The sequence below is a fragment of the Talaromyces stipitatus genome, genomic scaffold, assembly GCF_000003125.1.
Source record: "Talaromyces stipitatus ATCC 10500 scf_1105507295487 genomic scaffold, whole genome shotgun sequence".
Lineage (NCBI taxonomy): Eukaryota > Fungi > Ascomycota > Eurotiomycetes > Eurotiales > Trichocomaceae > Talaromyces > Talaromyces stipitatus.
This window is the reverse complement of record NW_002990120.1, coordinates 557,546-578,101: the sequence shown is the minus strand read 5'-3', so window position 1 is coordinate 578,101 and position 20,556 is coordinate 557,546. Positions and strand designations below refer to the sequence as shown.

General features: G+C 47.1%; 6 protein-coding genes across 6 annotated transcripts; 3 read left to right on the top strand and 3 right to left on the bottom strand.

The window, feature by feature from the left end:
- Nucleotides 1-672: 672 nt before the first annotated feature.
- On the top strand, nucleotides 673-4,455 carry TSTA_054140 (phosphatase family protein; the record flags this gene model as incomplete). The annotated part of the gene is made up of 2 exons (XM_002486968.1): nucleotides 673-2,177; nucleotides 2,225-4,455. 2 exons carry the CDS (start codon nucleotides 673-675, stop codon nucleotides 3,966-3,968), a joined length of 3,249 nt encoding a protein of 1,082 aa, XP_002487013.1. The 3' UTR covers nucleotides 3,969-4,455.
- Nucleotides 4,232-5,762, bottom strand: TSTA_054130 (uncharacterized protein; the record flags this gene model as incomplete). Its single annotated transcript, XM_002486967.1, has 2 exons — nucleotides 5,338-5,762; nucleotides 4,232-5,279 (listed from the first exon to the last, which is right to left on the bottom strand). The coding sequence occupies exons 1-2, from the start codon at nucleotides 5,739-5,741 to the stop codon at nucleotides 4,232-4,234; spliced, it is 1,452 nt and encodes a 483-aa protein (XP_002487012.1). The 5' UTR covers nucleotides 5,742-5,762.
- A 599-nt stretch (nucleotides 5,763-6,361) lies between these two features.
- On the bottom strand, nucleotides 6,362-9,955 carry TSTA_054120 (uncharacterized protein; the record flags this gene model as incomplete). Its single annotated transcript, XM_002486966.1, has 7 exons — nucleotides 9,619-9,955; nucleotides 9,461-9,491; nucleotides 9,365-9,413; nucleotides 9,183-9,315; nucleotides 8,929-9,138; nucleotides 7,079-8,870; nucleotides 6,362-7,022 (listed from the first exon to the last, which is right to left on the bottom strand). The coding sequence occupies exons 1-7, from the start codon at nucleotides 9,776-9,778 to the stop codon at nucleotides 6,362-6,364; spliced, it is 3,036 nt and encodes a 1,011-aa protein (XP_002487011.1). The 5' UTR covers nucleotides 9,779-9,955.
- A 931-nt stretch (nucleotides 9,956-10,886) lies between these two features.
- On the top strand, nucleotides 10,887-11,916 carry TSTA_054110 (ssDNA binding protein, putative). Its single transcript, XM_002486965.1, has 3 exons — nucleotides 10,887-11,266; nucleotides 11,322-11,410; nucleotides 11,464-11,916. Exons 1-3 carry the CDS (start codon nucleotides 10,989-10,991, stop codon nucleotides 11,526-11,528), a joined length of 432 nt encoding a protein of 143 aa, XP_002487010.1. The 5' UTR covers nucleotides 10,887-10,988; the 3' UTR covers nucleotides 11,529-11,916.
- A 387-nt stretch (nucleotides 11,917-12,303) lies between these two features.
- Nucleotides 12,304-13,418, bottom strand: TSTA_054100 (a-pheromone receptor PreA; the record flags this gene model as incomplete). Its single annotated transcript, XM_002486964.1, has 2 exons — nucleotides 12,304-12,815; nucleotides 12,866-13,418. 2 exons carry the CDS (start codon nucleotides 13,416-13,418, stop codon nucleotides 12,304-12,306), a joined length of 1,065 nt encoding a protein of 354 aa, XP_002487009.1.
- A 1,480-nt stretch (nucleotides 13,419-14,898) lies between these two features.
- TSTA_054090 (rRNA biogenesis protein RRP5, putative) lies at nucleotides 14,899-20,546 on the top strand (the record flags this gene model as incomplete). The annotated part of the gene is made up of 3 exons (XM_002486963.1): nucleotides 14,899-15,360; nucleotides 15,419-19,819; nucleotides 19,883-20,546. 3 exons carry the CDS (start codon nucleotides 14,899-14,901, stop codon nucleotides 20,450-20,452), a joined length of 5,433 nt encoding a protein of 1,810 aa, XP_002487008.1. The 3' UTR covers nucleotides 20,453-20,546.
- Between the last annotated feature and the right edge of the window lie 10 nt (nucleotides 20,547-20,556).

Below are 20,556 nucleotides of genomic sequence, written 5' to 3'. Positions count from 1 at the left end.
ACTCCACTGGTCTGGACTGTATCCCGAGGTAGACCAGCCCACCAGCGACCGCCAGCCAGTCATGAGCGTCATATCTCCTCGCTGCTCGTTAGTGTACTGCAGATGAGAAGCATCAGATACGTTTCAAGCATGGTTCCTGGGCTACTACTCCATCTAACCCCTCGTGATTGTCAATCAGGCCTTTAGTCCTTTGTCTTTGCCTTCTGAAGGAAAGAATTAGGTCAGACGACACCTCAACGCCATCCATTCTTGGGTGCTCCAAACTCTAACTGACTGCTGAGCTTGTTAGTCAGTCACCGTACCCCCAAGGCAAGGCAGACAGACAGATCTGCTCAATCTCGCCATCGCACTGCGAAATACACCCCTCATTCCTCACGCCTCACGCCCCCGTCATGCCCATCAGCCACGCCAGCGGCGTCTAGATTCTCGACACCCCTCGAGGCAACCCCGCCTGCATTGTCTCGCCTAGTTCAACCTCGTCTTGTCGTCTACAACTATGGCTGTTGCCTGCATACAGCTCAAGCTGATGACTTCGCGTTCTTAGCACGGCGGAATAAATACGCAGGAGATATTTGGGTCTACGGTGAATGGTTGGCGAAGGTGGCACACAGTATACAGAGGGGTCGCTACTTGGCCCCGGATAGTACATAACCAGACAACAAAGTCGTGAAAATGGCACCATCTACAAATGGTCGACGGTCTTCAACCACGAGTTCAGATTCACGTCCGCTTACCCTGCCTGAAGAACAGCAGCATTCCGACGACACAGTCCAACAAGATACCTCAACCCTACCAAGTCTTATTCGAGAGGTCAGAGCTCGCAAAGCTGAATATATCCGACCGCGCACAATCCGCATCAAGGTTGGAACATGGAATGTCGCCGCATTATCCGGGACGGAAAAGGACATTGAAAATTGGTTTGTCGAAGGGAAGGATATAATACACCATGTGACTGATCAGGGGAGACAATACCATAATTCCAAGCAAAGAAGGTCGACGTCCTCAGAAAGGTCCACTACCACACAAGCGCGTGAAAACCTGGCTGAAAAATTGACGGATGAAGTCGGGCTATATGTACTAGGGCTACAAGAAATAGTCGATCTTTCATCGCCGGCTGTTACGCTAAGTCCTTTCAATGACCCGGTTCCGTCGACTCGTTGGAAAAATGTTGTTCAGGAAGCACTTCCTGCTGGATATCAACTGGTCGCTGAATCCCAGTTAGTCGGGCTTTTGCTCTTGGTGTATGCCGCACCCAATGTTGCGCCTACAATCACTTCTGTGAGCTCCACCACCGTGGGCACGGGTATCATGGGCATGGGGAATAAAGGAGCTACAATAACGCGTCTTGTACTAGGAGAGACCACACGGCTAGTATTTGTTAACTGTCACCTAGCAGCAGGCTCCGATAAGGGCAGCCTTGACCGGCGAAACTGGGATGCTGGGCAGATCGTCAGCCGCACTAAGTTTAATCCTATTGGGATAGACCACGAGCTTTATGGGGAGCCTAGTGACACAATTGCCAGTGCAGACTTTGCTTTTTGGTTCGGCGACTTGAACTATCGCCTAGATGATATCCCAGGAGAAGATATCCGTCGTCTTCTCTCATTACATACTCAAAATCCGTATGATGCAAAGCATAAGCACCGAAAGAAGCCGGACACCGATCTCCCCTCACCTATCCTGGTGGTCGATTCAGAAACTGAGACTACTGAAGAAGAAGTTCAGAAACAAACCGTTGATCAAACTGCTGAGAATCCAAGGCTGACTGCGGAGGTGCTGGAAGCTGAAGCACAAAAAACCACAATTGTGCCCACAACCATAGTAGAGACTTCAGATCCGCTCAACGATCCAACATCCCTCCTGACGACTCTCAACTCTTTACTAAGTCATGATCAGCTTCGTAATCAGCAAATGAAGAAAAAGGCATTTCACGAAGGGTGGAGAGAGGGAGAAATCTATTTTCTGCCAACTTATAAGTATGATGTGGGCAGTGTTGCCATCTTTGATACCAGTGAAAAACAAAGGGGGCCAAGCTGGTGTGATCGTATACTTTATAGATCCAAGGCAGACCGCGAAGCCTATGAGAAGGAGGTTATGGAAGCCGAAAAATCACGACAAAAGGATGAAGAAATGCAGAATCGGGGAATAGACAAGGCGGCCGACGATGAAAACGTTTTGTTCGATTATAATCCTGATTTTTTGGTGAAGTTGAAGATATCTCCAGGGATTCTCAGGACGGGGCTTCAGAGCGCTCGTTGGGTACCCACGATGACAAGCCGGAAGGGAAGATTAAGTTGATACACTATACGTCACATCAGGGTGTCCTTTCGTCTGATCACAAACCTCTTGACGCAGCATTTGTACTTACGTATGATGCAGTGATACCAGATCTGAGACGTCAAGTCTACCAAGAGGTCGCGAAAGAATTAGATAGGGCTGAAAATGAAGCCCGACCAGAGGTGACGGTGGTTGTAGATCCTCATATGGAAGAGAATGAAGAACTGCCCCGTGATGTAGCGTATGATCAAAATGCGATTTACTTTGGTGGAGTAGCATTTGGTGTTCCCATATGCAAGAACGTGACGATTGCGAACACAGGAAGTGTACCTGCCACTTTCTATTTCACATCAAAGGCCTTGATTGATGAAAGCTACTCGGAATCCGAAGAAGCCAAGAGTGATCGTCAAGCCTGGATGGATGTGCAGGTGGAATGGCTGTCGGATGAAAAGAGAAAGGATGAGAAGAAGGAACGACCTCAAAAGACATACACTTTCGCACCGGGAGATTCAGCAGTTGCTGAAGTGACTGTGCATGTCAAGGATCTAGACCTTGTACGGTCATTGAATGCAGGCAAAGTCAAGATTGAGGAGATTTTGGTGCTTCGAGTGATCGAAGGCAGGGATCATTTCATTCCGGTATACGGAAGATGGTTACCAACCTGCTTTGGCCGATCATTAGAAGAACTGACGCATATTCCTGAAGCGGGCGTTCGCAGTCTCGGGTTCCCAACTTCGTTAGATGCTAAGAAAGCTGAGGGCAATGTTCGGTTGTCAGCTCCACGAGAGCTATTCCGTCTTACAGAAGCGATTTCTCGTCTTACTGAGCAAGCAGTAGCAGAATGGAGCATGATGAAAGGTGAAGCTCAAGATGAGACACCTCCGTGGTTGGTTCAGAGCTGCGGAGTGTGTTGGCCCTTTTGCCCCGGATCGTGGACCTTTCGAGATCATAATCAAAGAGCACCGTTTCTGTTTGCGGCCCGCGAAGCCCTCGATAATGGTAGTTCACTAAGCTCCATCTTTCCACCAGAGGTATCTTCTCTACCTCGATTGGAAATACTCGCTGAAACGCTCGTGTTCTTCTTAACAACACTCAAGGATGGAATCATCAAACGTGAAACATGGAAAATTATGGAACAGCAGCTTATTTTGCGTGAAAGATCTAAAGATCCCTGGCGCTCTCCCGAGGACATTCAGTCATGGGTGCTAGACAGTCTCGCGCCATCCCCAGCTCATAGCGTATCCTTTACCTTTTTGACATTTATGCTGAATCAAATCATCAACGAAATTGCTCCAGCATCAAACCCGTCGGAATTACCTCCTATGCTCCAACCGCCAGCACCACCAACGCAAACAGACTCGAAGGTACCACCAGAAAAGATCATACCTAGCATCTCATCTCCATCCCGTCGAAAACGAACATTAACACTAAGCTCTACAGACTCATCCAGTAGAGACACAAGCAAGGAATACACCAGCACCGACGCCAACCTGACCAGGCCACCTGATCAAAGACGCAAGGCTGTGGAGTTGGGATTATCAAGTTTATTTTCGAACCTAATGATATCGCCTGGTTCCACCGCACCTTCGAGAGAAAAGGAACGTCGGGCATGGGAGGAGAGGAAGAGACTTGTCGTAGAGGCATTTTTGCAACCTGTTATAACACCTAATGTGGAACATCGGGTTGATTAGAGTAGATTGGGGGTTAACGCTGTGGCGAAATTGTAGGAAGATTTTTGTTCTGGTGATTTATACAGGTATGATAGGTTTTAGAGAAGAGCGGAGTTGAGACATCCCCTTGGTTGTTTAGCATTATGTTATATAAAGTTGTCTTTATTTCCTCCTTTTGGCACAGACATTATGTTTAATACATATATATATACATCATTCGCCGAGATTATATGACCTAGTAATAAAATGGAATCCTGAAAGATCACTAGAGGCAGTGTTCCTCATTATGTCTCCTTCTTCACAGGCCGAATCCCTGAAACCACAGCACTTTGCGAAGAGCCACCTAAATACCGCTTCTCAGTCATTGTCGACGGCTTCTGCATCTGCTTGCCCTTGTTGATCTTAGTAAGCCTCCGTTTCCCACCACCCAAAACAAGAAGAGTGGCCTCCTGCACACAAAACGAGGCCATCTTCCCAGGTAACGAAAAAAGCTGCATCAACACTCTAACCGGCACAACTACCACAGCAGCCATCCAATCAAGCAGGGCAAACACAAAACTCTGACGGTTGTCCGCAGCTGATCTTTGAGCTGCAGCTGCAAGGGCAATTGCATCCCCGACTTGAGCTTCGATCTGGTTCATTCGTGTCTCTGTTTGAAAGGCCATTAGAGCCGTTTTTTTCTCGTAGCGACGTATTGCGCGGTTAAGAGCGTCCATTTCTGGTTGAATGCTATGTCGGACTTCGTTTATAATTTGTGATAGAAGCTCTGGTTTTAAAGTTTCCCCTGTCGTGGCTTGTTTTGAGTTCGAGTTTGAGCCTTTTTTCGTCGCGGCGTTATCCGCTACATACGCCTCCAAATCTTCCAAGCGCGCAGCAAGATCTAAGATCTTGTTGTGATCAATCTCTCTATCTTCATCTTCTTCATCCGCTGCTTCGGCCACCACGCGCTGTAGATAAAGTGTACGACCCTGCACCATTTGCAACAAATGCGCAAAGGGACGTATCTCAGCCGCAAGAAGGAATATAGTCAGATTGTAATTCGAGACCAGACCCTCTGATGGGCGTGATAACGCTCCTCTAATACCGTGTAGTAGCCATGCGCCGATCAATGGAAATACGAAACAGGATATCAGAGCTGCGAGTTCATGGATATGGAGCTCTTTGATAGCTGATTGGTTGGCCTGTTCTATACTCCTTCGCTCTGTTGATTTTTTTGTCGTTTTGTCGCCTTCATCTCTTTCTCCATCGTCTTCCTCGACGATTGTCCCATCGTCGCCATGCAAGGTGTCCGGAAGCGGTCGACGAATCTCTTGGGCCGAACGATACCAATTCCTTACATATTTTCAATAACGAATTTCTTAAAATATGAGTATAGGGGTCAAGGACATACCACGGTAATCTGACAGACCAATTCAAAAACACAGCCGCCAAAATCAACAACGTCGCATCCGTCACAAACGCACTCCCGTTATTGAAAAACAACCCCCCCACAGCCGGCAACAAAGCCAACGCTAACGGCGCAGATTGCCAATGAGAATCATGATGCGCTTCTGCCAATCGAGGGCTCACTGTGGCTTTGGCACGCGGGAACAGTAGCTCATCAGTTGAATCGCGAATTGATTGCCGCGCTTCAGAAACGGTGTCTGAGATTGCCGAGTTGCGTCTGTTGAATTTTGACGGGGTTGTAGTAGCCTCTGAGAATGTGGTTGCTCGTCCGAGTGGTCGTTGGCGTAGATTTGCTGGTCCGAGAGAGTTGAGGTTGGCGCCGGACTGAAACGATGCTTGTTCTGTCATTTTGTAGGATAGTATGTAGTAACACAAACGTCGGACAACAAAATGCGGGGAAAGGCGACCAAAGACGAAATCAAATGCAATATAGCCCAGGATAATCAACAAGACATGGTATAATATTGGTTATTTTGCAGTGCTTATGCATGCAAGGATCAAGAAGTAGTATAATGACAATTGATTGAGGAGTTAATAAGGCATGAGGAGAACAGGGAACAACAACCTCGGTGATCTCATCATCAATACGCACTTGTATCACGCTAGTGAGCTTATTTGTGGTTCTCCCCACATTTCAGATCGCCCGATCGTATTGACCATCGGTATTACCAATACCAATACATTAGTTATTGATGCTATAGACGAAATTATATCCAAACTCCTACCTGTCGCGTCGCCTCCCCTCACTCTCCAGGTGGTGGTCGGCCCGGGCTCAAAGGCCAAGTTGAATTTATATGCGATCGCTAACAAATCTCAACATCTAATTATTACGAATAACAACGCAACAACAAGATATAATGATTTAAAGGTTATAAAATGAGCTTCTTTATGATATATCTTATATAGTAATATTAAATACTGCAGAAAACATCACTTTTGTTGTCGCCTTTCCAGGATCGCGAGTTCGTTTATCGCGGACCGTTCGTCACTTTGCGGTTAGCTGCAGCTTGCATCCGTCGCATCGCTTCACGATGCAGATCCTGCATATCACCCCGTCGCATACGCTCAGCAATCGAGTTATGCAGATTTTCAGACACTTGTAGGCGTTGGTTCCTCGCCAGTTGCGCCTTTCGTTGTTGTTCCATCAACTCGTTCTGAGCAATGTCGACATCTACCAATGGCTTGTACTTGGAAAAGTCTTCTTGAAGCGATTCGCGCCATGCGACCATGGCCGATACTTTGGACTTGCTGGACTCTCGCGAGATTCGAGCGCCAATCGGAGGAGTCTTATCGACTGGGGATCTTGGTGCGTCTATATCCAGGGCCAGAATAGGCGACACGACTCTTTGCTGCAATAGGGACCGTCTCTGTGCTAAAGGCATATCACCAACCATGCTCAATTGACTTCCAGGGCGTGACTGATACATTCCTTCTAGCGAATGTCTCAATTTGTTCCTTGTGGCCAAGGAGTCGTGCGTTAGTGAGACTGATGAAAGGCGCGCTTGAATCAGCCTCTCCCGTTGGGCCATCAGAAATTGCGACTCTTCCTCCGCACCTTGACCTTGAGTAGATTTCCGAGCCGAATTATGTGTGATACCTTGCGTTGCCACAGCTGCACTCAGCAATGGACTAGAAACACTGCGTAGGCCGTTTGGGATAACCCTCGAAGCTGGTGAACGACTCACAACAGGCAGAGTGAGGGTTGAACTTGGTGGGAGCACTTCCGGAAGGTAGGGGTAAGCGATGTTTTCGCATTTTCTGGGTGCTCGAAAACTAGATCCCTTGGACTAGCATCACCAGACTCTCGTCGCGAGGTGCTTGATGTTGATTGTTGAACAGTGGCATCTATGACTCTCTCCGGAAAAAGTGATTTTCGTTTCTCGTTCATAGGTGGTGGAGAAACAGTCAGCGCGGTTTGCTTTAATTCATCCACGTTTAATGGAGCAGCTAATTCTATGAGATCCGGCGAGATTGGACGCTCCGTGTCAACCGTGAGATTTTCAAGTGGCTCGGGTTCAGGGGCGTCAGCATGAGACAGACGTTTCGCCCATTCGTTGGTACGGTAAGACATGACAATGGAAGAAACATGACTAGGAATTCTTTTGACGACATCTGATGTGAGACTCTCGTTTTTAGCAGAACTAGATTTCGATTTCGGAATTGACAAAGGAGTAATGGATTTCTTGGCTTTTGCTTCTTTGATTGTATTCGTTTGTGTAGGCTTGGAGGGATTCCCATGAACTAAAGATGGAGATGGAGCTTTCGCGATTGAAAAGATAGTCGTGGCACCGTCAACAGTATGTCGACGTTTGTCGGTACTTATCCCCAAGCCGGCGTCCACTAGCCTACTCTCAGTCGATGTCTTGTCTTTCATTAAAGGAACTTTTTCTTCTTGGGCTTCGAGTCGTGCCCCCTGGGATGCACTAGATTTGACATTCCGTGATATTTCGGTTTCCCCGGGGTCGGGCGGCGTTGGACTGAGGACAGCTGTGTCAGAGCTAGCACCCTCTTGCAATGTTTTATCATCACCTTCGTCGGCTACCGAGTCAGATCGGGGAGGATTCACATTGTCGATATCTATACTTGGAGCATCTTCATGGTCTGAACCAGCATCACTATCTTCGATTCCTTTATCTGAGTATGTTGAGCTTGCCGGATGAATAGGAACGAGTATCTCATCTGACTTTGATTGTAATCGACTTCTTCTCCTGATCACGCTCTTTCGATGTGCTAAGCGTCTGAACAGAGACGCGGCTGATAACCTTTTGGATGTGCCGACGGAAGCAGTGTCTATATCATCGATAATAACCTGAATGGATTGTCCATCGCCATAACCAATAGCTCGGTTATTTTCAGGCTGGGGTACTCTGAAAGGACAGGGCGTCACAGATGGAGACGGCGTTGACGAGACTGCTGCTTTCTGTTCATTTATCGAATTGGATTCATCATTCGCATTAACATACTCTTCGTCCACATCATGTGATTCTGCAATTCGATCTTGTTCGTTGGCAGTCTCACGTTCGACATCATGCCTATCATTCTCCGGACTTTTCTCTTCGATAATATCTTCGTCGTTGGTGTTATGAGATGAAGTGGTAAGATCTGCCATTTCCATCGCGTTATCAGGAGCTTCAACCGGTTCTACGGGCGTTGGATACGTCTTGGCCTCTGAGCCCGGTGTTTGACTCGTTGTGCAATTGCCCTTGTGGCCATATATTGGCTCCCATCGCACTAAATCATTCTCTTTCTTCTCTTGGAGCGCCCGGCCCACTTCAACTTCGGCCTCATCTTTTATCCTCCTTTCTTCAGCCGAAGACTCTTCTTGCTTCTTTCGTCTCTCTCCGATAACTTTCCAGAGCCTGAACTGTGACAGTAATCCGAGTAAACAAACCACAACAGTAACAGCCAGCTCAACGCGGAATCCTCGAGTGACGGGATAAGTAGATGTGCTGAGCGGGAATAGATTGTCATTTAACCCTAAAGTAATACCAATAAGTCCATCAGTTCTATATAAGGCATAGCTATTCGAACTTACCCCAGATATATAGCCAGAACTCCTTCCATCCCGCTCGACTGAAGCAGTCAATTCCTAACACGGCTATTGTGCTACCGGCAAATGCAGTAGACAATATCAGTCCATATGGCCGAGTATAAGGACTGAACGATAGAGCATAGAACGCTGCACAGAAAGCACCAATAAAAGCACCTCTGGTTTCCGGGCTGGCCACAAGACCACCTCTCTTCACTGAAAGAAGCCACATGCTAACACAACCCCTCCTAATAGGTAACCACGTCCCTCGGTGAGTTCCTTGAAGATCAGAGACATTGCCCCGAAAATAAGGCCAGTTAGAAAAGCGGCTACAAAGTATGCTCCTTGTATTGCGTTCGGTACCGGAGGAGCCATGAAATATTCTATCAAGGCCTGAACCTTGTTTAGCGGGCATCAGGCGCATCTGAAGCAGTAAACTTACAATTACCGACAGGCTTGAAAGAGAAGCAGCAGATAAGAAGAGGTGAAGACTATTCCAGGTGAGAAAATACTCCTATTGAGCTGTTGGGCAACTTACCACTGGTTCTTAATACCAATAATATTATAGGCTATGCTTATTATCATCAGCACCACTGCGGGTGTTATTGTAAGCTGAATTGGCAAGGTGTTAACGTCTATGGTTCCTGAATCGGTTAGAAATGGTTGCCGTTATCAGGTTGTTACCGAATTACTGACCATTGATTGTATTCGGCGTAGGTTCCAAGGTGGGTTGAGGATTTGAGAACACGGTATGGATATCTATCATCGTTGTCGACGCCGTCACAGAGACATCTGACCAATCTGTAGTAGCAGAAGAGCCTGTTGTTGTTGAGAGAGAAGCGGCCGCCTGCATCATGGATTGCGCATTTTGTACACTTGATGTAGGAGCATCTTGTCTGCGTTGAACAGTGGCATCTGCAGCAAGACCATGTAGGACGAAGAGTAGTTGATCATTGATTAGTCCCTGAGATTATTCGGCTAGGAGGCGCGGATGTGTCCGATCCTAAGCAAGGGAAGAAATGAACCAAGTACATGACGTGTCTGACCGGGGTATAAGTGCCCATCAGTACCCGGTTCTTATCACCGAATCCAGCTCAGAAAAAAAGCAAACTTCTGGAAGAGAGGCCGGTAATTCTCTGGTACACCGATCAAAGGACATACAGAACCCATTGCAGCTTTGGTGGTAGGTAGCACGTCGTCTGTCTAGTCAAGGGATTAGCTGCATCAATTAATGTGATCGGTCCCAATTGAAATGCACTAATCAAGCAGCTCGGCCAATTCCGCGCTTCCAAGAGTCTGAGTAGTGAAATTAGAGCCCATATTCCAATTCAATCGTAGAGCAAAGGCAAGGCTTGGGGAGTTCGGCTTGAATCTCTGCCAATGAACATACTTGTCACATCGTGGCCTTCGAGATGGGTTAGACTGGCAAGACTATTGAACATCGTGATGATTTCGGAGGATAGTAGGATAGCTATAGACTGATAGTTCAGAGTACTGTCATCATGGGTGAATCTTTCAGAGAGTGAACGGAGCATAAGAATGGAAGGTGGAATTGAGGGAGGTTAGTGGACAGCTTGGTGCCTCAGGCTCTCAGGAAAAATGCTCGCTACGTACTACATGAATCTATTTCTAAATTGCATGAGGCTGATTAATCGACGTAAAGAGCTCGTAGCTGTGGTGGTATACACCGACTGTCACGCTCTACTGGTCCCATGTAGGTGGTATCTAATAGTGTCGAGTACTCTGCAGCACATGTCTGCGGTCGGTTGGCATAATAGAACGCAAAAGACGATATCTGATCATCTATAGCTAGACGACTAACTAGTCAGTAAGGAGAAACAGAAACACATCTGAAGAGACCAGAGCGGCGGGACTCAGGCAGCCAATCACATCACGTGATGCTATAGCTTCGCGGACGCGGTCAACTGCTCCGCCCGAAACGGCAAGATGGGAGACACCTCCTTAAAGCCATCCTGTCTGGGAAACCCATTGATCGGCCAATCAACCCAACAACAATCTTGAACAAGACAATTATCCAACGCCAGACACATAACACTCACACCACCATGCAGGCCATCCGGTCCTCTCTCCGCGCTCGCGCCGCAGTCGCATCTGTTCGATCTTTCAGCACCACCCCCTCCAACTCGATCGCACGCATAATCGTCACTGGTCGTTTAGCTGCTGAGCCTGAGATCACGGCCACATCCACCGGTCAAGACGTCATCAAGTATGTCGTCGGAACTTCATATGGCCCCAGGGACAACCGTCAAACGAGCTGGTTCCGTGTTGCCAGCTTCCAGCCTGAGGGTCCTGGACGCGACCATCTCTTGAGCCTTCCAAAGGGGTGGGTTCATACTCGGACAACTAGCCTGAGTCTTATACGCTGATTAATTGTATAGAACTCTAGTATACGTCGAGGGTGATGCTAGCATGCGTGTCTATGAAGACGCCGAGGGCAAGAAGACATCCAGCTTGAACATTGTGCAACGTTCGTCTCATCCCACGATCCTTTGACCTGCTTGTATGCTGACTTGCATACAGGAACACTCGAAGTCCTCAAGCGCCCTCATACCGCCAGCGAATCGGGTAGCGAGGGAACTCAATAAGTCGATACTTGATCCAACCGGACACGGATCACGGCGATATATAAGGTTTACCATACAACGGAGCATGACCGCCGCGATGTAGAACACAATTTTGACGCATCAGGATCCCAAGACGCCGCTTCTATCTACGTGTTATTCATACAAAGATTCCTTTCTTATGTACGAAGTAGTTGACTAAGATGATGATGTGCTATAGTTACAGTATACCCTTTGGAAATTTTCATGTATCTTTGCTTGGAGATAGACAGTCTATGGGTGGCTTGGTGACATGACAATCTCTTCTCCTTTTCTTCATTCATATGTCAAATCTATCATCGTAGTTGACTCATTTTCCAGGCAATTGAAAAGAATTCATGCATATTTGAGCAATTTGAGCTTAGTCATTGCGATATTCCAGGCGAGTAACTCCTTGAACAATCATAGCAATACAACTACCTAGGTATCATTGAAATTCCATGCACATTAACCGATGATACAATGATCAAATACATCTGCATAGCTGTATATGGTGCTTCGAGAACGCGCAAAAAGAAAAGTGAAACGAAAAAGGTAATATCATCAAACACTGCAGTCATCTCTCGGGTGTATCCTGCTATCAAGATCGCACCCTCGAGCTGGTGATTTCATCTCAATTCGTGATCCTTCGAACGAAAGGTCATGACCACCCGACATAAAAGTATCTGTCTGAAGCGACTCGAGAGATAGGACATTCCCCCCTTTGCTTCTAATTCTCAGTCAATACTGTTCTATCAGAATCCAAACCGGAGACAAATGCTTACGCTCGCCCAGACCCCAGCCAACTATTTTTCTTTGATCGTAAGGAGCGATACCAAGAACCGCCCTTGTTGTTCTCTGCAGAAGAAGTGGAGGAGTCCGATGTCGACTTGAAACTCGAAAACGACACGGAGAACCCTTTGAGCCCAATAACATTGAAGAAGATGTTGTACATATTCGCCGCATCCCGTCCCAATCCGAAGAATGAGAATATTAAAAAGCTACAAGCAGGTGGAATCCAACGTTCAAATCGTAAGTTGTCGTTGCTCGGAATTTTCTCGATCCGTGACAGGTCTGTGCCATGCGTGCCTTCCCAAGAGTAAGGGTGGAGAGGGAGCATTATTTCAATCTGGGCGAAAAGAATGTAGATTTGAAGAGGTAGGATGATCAAGATCATGATTAAGGAAAGACCAAAGAGTCGGATGAACCGCTGAGTGGTCAGATTGCTTCTTGATGCACCCAGAATTGCGGAGAACTCAGATGTGTATTTGACCAGGCGGATGATAATCAGGACTATGGAATCAGCATTCGACACGTGAAGACTATGGAAGCTGAAAACTCACAGCAATAAACCGCTGCAGCTACGTAGATGACAGAAGGGCACAATAGAAACACCAAGGTCGGCCAACTCTCATCGAACCCTGCAGTGCAACCCCCAATAGCAAAGATGTTGTAGCGGATATCTTGAATGGTATAATGTGCTACCATCTGGAGAACAGGCAATACAATGCAGAAAACCACGTTAACAGCCTTATTGCGCAGCCGTTGGCCTCGACTTGGTACCAAAGCGGAGTTGTTCACGTCCATGGCCAGAGCAAGACTGCGAAATACACACAGCAGAGCCCCCGGCATACCTACTTGAGTTGCAACGTTGAGCTTGACCTGAATATCACAGAATACTGCCCCGTCCCACCAGGAGTCAATATCGTCAGTAGGCCAGATGAGAGCATTGCTGATGTTGATCAAGTCCTCGAACATGACATAGGCGACGAGGAAAGAAGCACCCCAGTTACGGTTTGATGCGTGCCATACCATCGGGGGAATACATAGTGTCAGGCCCAGGAACGACAGCACAGGAGCTAGGATTGCTTGCGTGGATCTATGGTATGAGTCCATGATCTTAACTTTGTATGTTGTTGCTTGCCCCTGAAATGAAGATGCGTGGAGATGATGCGTCCGTTAGTGGTGCCAGCCCAGGTGGAAGATTAATCAGTTGCAGTCATTCCCTAGCGCATCATCTTAAGAAAGTAAGGAAAAGGAAGACGAAAATGTCCTCTCATCTTGTAGAAAGCCGAGCAACCCAAATGCGGCATGAATAATGCAGTAGCAATATATGCATTTGGACCAGTCAATTCTGCATGAATAACCCGTTCCACCAAGAGTGCAGAGAATAAGTCTATTTGATGATTGACTGATCTTTTGCTGAAGATCGCTGAATTGGCTGGCCTGTGTGTATCTTTAACCAACGGATGCGTGTTACCTTTGCCCTTTCCGGGTATCAATAGGGACATTATTGTAGGCGGGCCGAAGATCCGATTGACAGCCATCCGTATTTCCAGAGTCCATAGATTATGGTATCCCATATTGTCTGTCGTCTGGGATAAGATGGTTTGTGTAATCGAATTCCAGACCTTTCATTCCACTCGTTCCTTGCTTGTTTGTCACCCGAGAGCCTCGAGTGATGAGTACGGATTGGGGCATCCCAACCTTAGTTCCACAAGGTGTTACCAGTTTCATCTTTTCTTATCTAGCTTTACTGTCATTTGTCGACAAAAGCTTCCGTTAGCAGTTATTTTTATGTGGCTGAATAAGACGAACGATCTCTCTTCATTGACAAGGCACCGCCACTAACAGCTCAATAGCATTGTCAATGGCAACCTTTCGTCACCGGTGTCGACCGTCGACGTCGGGAATAAAAATAAGTCGCAGATGAAACATTCTCTAGCTTTCTTCATCAAATTCCGTTGTTCCGCAGAGATAAATAGTACCTAACTCGCTGATCTGCTCAACTGGTGCAGTTAGGGCAAGGACCTAGGGTTATTCTTTCCCCCGTCAAACTCACAGCAATTTCCAGTTTGCGCCATGTCATAATACTGTTTTCTATTTATTCCACTCTGTCTCTACATAGATATATCGACAAGTCAAGTCAGACTGTCGGAGGATGCCCAGGTGGCTCCTGGGGTCACTTAGGATTTGTTATATATCGGTCGCGGCCGCTGTAGAGCATTCAAAAAAGTGACGATATTCACGAAGCACAGATAATCTACTTCTTCCCATCTACAAAAGATAGTATCTACGCGTCTGATCAGTCATATACAACTTTGTAGGTGAGATCAGAGCAGCTAAGAAGCTCCGAAGACTATAGAGTTAAGTAGCCTGAAAACTAAGGCATAAACAAATATCGATCCATACTCTATCCGGGTTAGTGTGAGAAAATTGGTAACAAATCTGCCTAACCATAAACGGACTAGTACACTGATAGCTTCCTTATCTGTCATGGAATTTTTTTTGGCTTTCAACGCCCGCACGTCTCCCAAGATTGTCTGTCCATTTCGAAGGGAAAGACTTTGCTCTCACCTTCGGGATTCTCTCAATCATGGCGCCAATTAAGCGCAAGGGAACTACTGGAGACGATTCCGCCACAAAAAACCAAAAGCGTGCGCGAGTCAGTTCAGACGCCGTTAAAGCAGGGTCTCAATCAAAAAAATCCAAGCAAAGCAAGGATACCGCAGAAGAGACTACCAGTCGAGATGCCGCGGTCTCCGTCTTGCGCAATGAGGAGTCTTCCTTTCCTCGTGGAGGTGGAAGTGTCCTGACTCCACTCGAGCGCAAACAAATTCAGATCCAGGCCACTCGAGATGTTCTTTTCGAGCAGAAGCGATCCGGAAAATCGACCGAAGGACTCGACGATGGCATTTCAGACGAAGACATTGACATGCAAGACGAGGGTAAAAAGCCTGCTACTACCAAGAAATCACGAAAGTCGAAGAACAAAAAGTCTCGAGATTCAGAGAAGAAGACCAAGGAAGGAGTTCGGGTTGAAGGTCTCAGTTTCAAGGTGTGTTCCCGTGGATGTTACTCTTCCCGTGACAGTACTGACATTGGTTACTTGGAAGCGTTTGACCATAGGGACGATGGTTCTCGGGCAAGTCACCAGCATCAATTCCCACGATATCGGCTTAGCACTTCCCAACAATCTGACAGGTTACGTTCCGCTGACTGCGATCTCGGAAGTATTCGACAAGAAGATTGAAAATGTTCTCAATGCGGAGGATGAGAACGAAGACGACGATTCAGAAGAAGACTCTTTGGATCCCTCGGATTATTTCTATGTTGGACAGTACCTGCGTGCATACGTGACATCTACAGGAAGCAGTGCAGTAGAGGCTGGGACTGCCAAAATCAAAAAGAAGATCGAGCTCTCCCTTGATCCGAGACAGGCGAATACGGGCCTTTCAGAGTCCGATCTCGTTGAAGGCGCCATGGTTCAGGCTTCTGTCGCGAGTATAGAAGACCATGGATGTGTCATGGATATCGGCCTAGGAAAGAAAGGGGCCAAGGGCTTCATGGCTTCCACTGATGAGGCGATTCAATCAAACATCAAAGAAGGTGCCGTGCTTCTCTGCATTGTTACCGGTGTCAACGCTAGCCGAACGATCTTTCAACTCTCTTCCAAACTACAAACTGCTGCCTCGCCCAAGTCTGTTCTCAAATCTGCACCGACGATCCAGACTTTCCTTCCTGGAACAGCAGCCGAAATACTTTTGACTTCGGTCACAGAAACCGGGTTGGTCGGAAAAATCATGGGCCTGCTAGATGCTACTGTTGATTTTGTTCACTCAGGCGCAAATTCGGGGTCTTTTAATCTTACTACAAAGTACCAACTTGGTGCAAAAATTAAGGCCAGAATAACGTGCACGTTTCCTGCAGCGGAACCATTCAAGGTTGGTGCCTCTGTTCTGGAAAATATTTTGGAATGGAGACGCACACCATCCACCCAGGAGGTTTCATCGCCCTCAATTGGAACAATCTTGGATGCCAGAGTCACGACAGTTGAGCCTGGACTAGGTCTTTATGTAGAGTTTGGCTCTCTCAAACATCTTGGTTTCGTTCACATCTCCAGGGTCGCCGATGGCACTGTGGAGAGCATATCAGCAGAGCAGGGTGCATTCAAGACCGGCAGCACACACAAAGCACGAATCATCGGCCACAATTCTGTGGATAATCTATATTTGCTCTCTTTTGAGAAGAAGGTGATTGATCAACCCTACATTCGACTTGAAGATGTCCCTCTAGGCGAAGTCGTCAAAGGAAAGATTGAGAAGTTACTCATAGGCCCAGAAGGAATTGACGGCCTTATTCTTTCAATTGCAGATGGCATTACAGGTTTAGTTCCGTCTATGCATTTTGCTGATACCGTATTACAACACCCCGAGAAGAAATTCCGGGAAGGCTTGGCCATCTCTGCTCGAGTCCTCTCGGTCAACCTAGAAAAGCGACAGATGCGGCTCACCTTGAAGAAAAGTTTGCTAAACAGTGATTCTGCCATCTGGAAAGACTACAACGACATCGTCCCCGGTCAACAATCTCCAGGAACACTGATTAACATCCAACCGAATGGTGCAACTGTCCAATTCTACGGGACTGTTAGAGGTTTCCTTCCAGTTTCTGAAATGAGCGAGGCGTATATCAAAGACCCGTCTCAACACTTCAGAAAGGGGCAGGTCGTTAATGTCCACGCAATTAGCGTTGATATCTCCTCGGACAAGCTTGTGGTTTCTTGCAAAGATCCCTCAACATCATCCGAGGCCTACAGAGAAGCCTTTAGCGAAATTCGCCCAGGAGTGTCAGTCACTGGTACCGTCTTTGAGAAATCCAGCGACGATCTGCTTTTGAAACTCGACAAGTATGGCGTGACAGCCAGACTCAGCGCTGTTCACCTTGTTGATGGTGACGCATCCAAAGCGGCATCCGCTTTTGCTAAGATCAGAGTCGGTCAGAAGCTTTCGGACCTCTTAGTTCTCGAAGCCAAGCGAGTCCACCGGCTGATCAAAGTAACACACAAGCCAAGTCTCAGGAAGGCGCTAAAGAAAAACAGTCTTCCATCAACATTCGAAGAGCTTGAAGTAGGTACGGAGGTTACGGGTTTCGTGAGAGGAACAACGTCCCATGGTGTTTTCGTGGAGTTCCTTGGTGGGCTCAATGGGCTGTTACCAAGACGTCTTGTCGATGATGAACACTCCAACATGCCAGATTTTGGGTTCTATCCTTCTCAAGCCTTGACTGCAACCATTCATCAGATCGATGAGGACCACCGGCGTTTCACATTAACCATGCGCCCGGTAGAGCTACCAACAGCTAGCCGACAGGCACAATCGAAAGAGAGGCCTCTCCCTGAAGATGAGAAGCCAGTGAACCCAGTCGATGAAAGCATCCAGACCGTTGCCGAATATACTGTCGGAAAAGTCACAAAGGCTAGAATCTTATCTATCAAGGAGACACAGATCAATGTCGTTCTTGCGGATAATTTGCAAGGACGTATCGACGTCTCAGAGGTCTTTGACAAATGGGAAGACATTAAGGACCGCAAGCAGCCTTTACAGAAGTTCCGCGTCAAGGAGATCCTTCCTGTACGTATCTTGGGCCTCCACGATGCTCGCAGCCATAGATTCCTACCGATCAGTCATCGAACCAGCAAGCATCCCGTTTACGAATTATCCGCCAAGCCCAGTTTCATCACTGCCGGTGAACGAAAGCCATTGAGTCTCGAGCAAGTCAAGGTTGGCTCGTCTATGATCGGATTTGTTAACAATATCAACGACGACTATCTTTGGATCAGCCTCTCACCCAATGTTCGTGGTCGAGTACGAGCTATTGACCTCAGCGATGATCTATCTACCTTGACGGATCTAGAAAGCAACTACCCGATGGGATCGGCTCTCAAGGTTCGCGTGACTGGTGTCGATTCGGATAAAGGTCACTTGGATCTGTCAGTGAAGTCGGGATCCACGAGGGAGCTTTCATTCGACAAGCTTTCAAAGGGAATGATTCTACCTGGGCGAGTCACCAAGGTTACCGAGAAACAGATCATTATGCAGCTCAGCGATTCACTTGTCGGAGCCGTGACTATTACAGACATGGCTGATGATTATTCCAAAATTGATACGTCGATCTATAAGAAGAACGAAATCCTTCGTGCCTGCATTATCGACGTTGACAAATCCAACAAAAAGATCTTTTTGTCATTGCGTCCATCCAAGGTTTTGAGCTCAACACTACCTGTGCGGGACCGGGAGATTACATCAATTGATCAGCTAAAGGTCAACGACATTGTCAGGGGATTCGTTCGCAAAGTTGCCGATAATGGTTTATTCGTGACTTTGGGCCATAGTGTTTCGGCTTATGTCCGTATCTCAGATTTGTCTGATTCTTACTTGAAGGAGTGGAAAGATGAGTTCCAGGCAGACCAGTTGGTTAAGGGAAGAATCATCTTTGTCGATCAAGAAAACAAGAGGTTGCAAATGAGCTTGAAAGAATCTGTTCTAGATTCCAATTACAAGACTCCCATTACTATCCGTGATCTGAAGCCTGGCCAAATTGTGACCGGAAAGGTTCGGAAAGTAGAGGATTTCGGTGCATTCATTGTTATAGACCGCTCCGCCAACGTCAGCGGTCTCTGCCATCGTAGCCAAATGGCTGAACAGAACATCGATGATGCCAGGAAGTTATTCGAGGCCGGGGATATTGTCAAGGCAAAGATTCTGAAAATCGATCCGAAACAAGAAAAGATTTCCTTCGGGCTCAAAGCATCTTACTTTAAGGATGAAGAAGGTTTGGATAGCGAAGAAGGGTCTGATGAAGATCTTTCAATGGATGAGGCTGGAGGTGTTGAACTTCACAGTGATGATAGCGGCGAAGATATGTCTATCGGTGGTGTTGAGATTGAAGACGGCAGCGATGATGAATCGGAATCAAGCGATGACGACGAAGATGTAACGACAGCAGACGAAAGGGCACAGAACGACAAGGGAGGGCTTGATGTTGGTGACTTCGACTGGACAGGAGATGCTGGGCTGTCAAGCACATCGAAGATCACCGATGGTAAAGCCGTTGGCGAAGAGGCTTCGAACAAGAAGAAGCGCATCCGTAAACCAGAGATTCAAGTTGATCAGACTGGTGATCTTGATGCTCGCGGTCCCCAGTCTGTGGCCGATTACGAACGACTGTTGCTTGGTGAACCGGATTCATCACTCTTGTGGCTTCAGTACATGGCCTTCCAGCTGGAACTTGGTGAAGTGGACAAGGCAAGAGAGATTGGCCAACGTGCTATTCGTTCAATCAGCATAGGCCAGGATACAGAGAAGTTGAATATCTGGGTGGCGTTACTCAATCTTGAAAATACCTACGGCACGGACGACAGCCTCGAAGAAGTTTTCAAGAAGGCTTGTCAATATAACGACACACAGGAAATCTACGAGCGATTGATCAGCATTTACATTCAATCTGGAAAGAATGAGGTACGTCTGCTCCAGACTAACCACTCTTACCCACATATAACTAATTACCCTTTCAACTTGTAGAAAGCCGATGAACTATTCCAAACAGCGCTCAAGAAGAAAGTGTATTCTGGACAAAAATTTTTCATCAACTACGCAACCTTCCTTTTTGATACCCTGGCAAATCCTGACCGCGGCCGTGATCTTTTTCCACGAGCCTTGCAGTCCTTACCTTCCAACACCCACGTTGACACTACCTGCAAATTCATCCAACTCGAGTTCCGGTCACCGAACGGAGATGTTGAAAGAGGTCGTACTCTGTTCGAAGGTTTACTGTCATCATTCCCCAAGCGTACCGATCTCTGGAATATATTGCTTGACTTGGAAATAAAACAAGGCGACGCCGACCAAGTCCGTAGCGTCTTCCAGCGTGTTCTTGGAATCAGCACTGTACTCAAGAAAAAGGGTGCCGTTCCTACACCAGCTTCAACCGAGACGCAGAAGAAGTTGAAGCCCAAGAAGGCCCGTTTCTTCTTCAAGAAGTGGCTCGATTTCGAGGAGAAGCTTGCTGCCGCTGAAGGTGGAAATGAGAAGATGGTGGAGGAAGTTAAAGCTAGAGCCGCTGATTATGTGAACTCATTGCAGGAAAGTTAGACAGTGGGCTAAATTCGTTGTGTCTCTTTATGATGAAAAGTGTTTTCTGTTACAATTAGGTATATGTTCTAGCGTTTTGTTTGGATGTACATATCATTGAATGC

Coding starts and splice junctions, on each gene's coding strand:
- TSTA_054110 (XM_002486965.1), top strand. CDS start 10,989: ATGCAGGCCATCCGGTCCTCTCTCCGCGCTCGCGCCGCAGTCGCATCT. Junction 11,267..11,321: donor CTCTTGAGCCTTCCAAAGGG/GTGGGTTCATAC, acceptor TTAATTGTATAG/AACTCTAGTATACGTCGAGG. Junction 11,411..11,463: donor CAGCTTGAACATTGTGCAAC/GTTCGTCTCATC, acceptor ACTTGCATACAG/GAACACTCGAAGTCCTCAAG.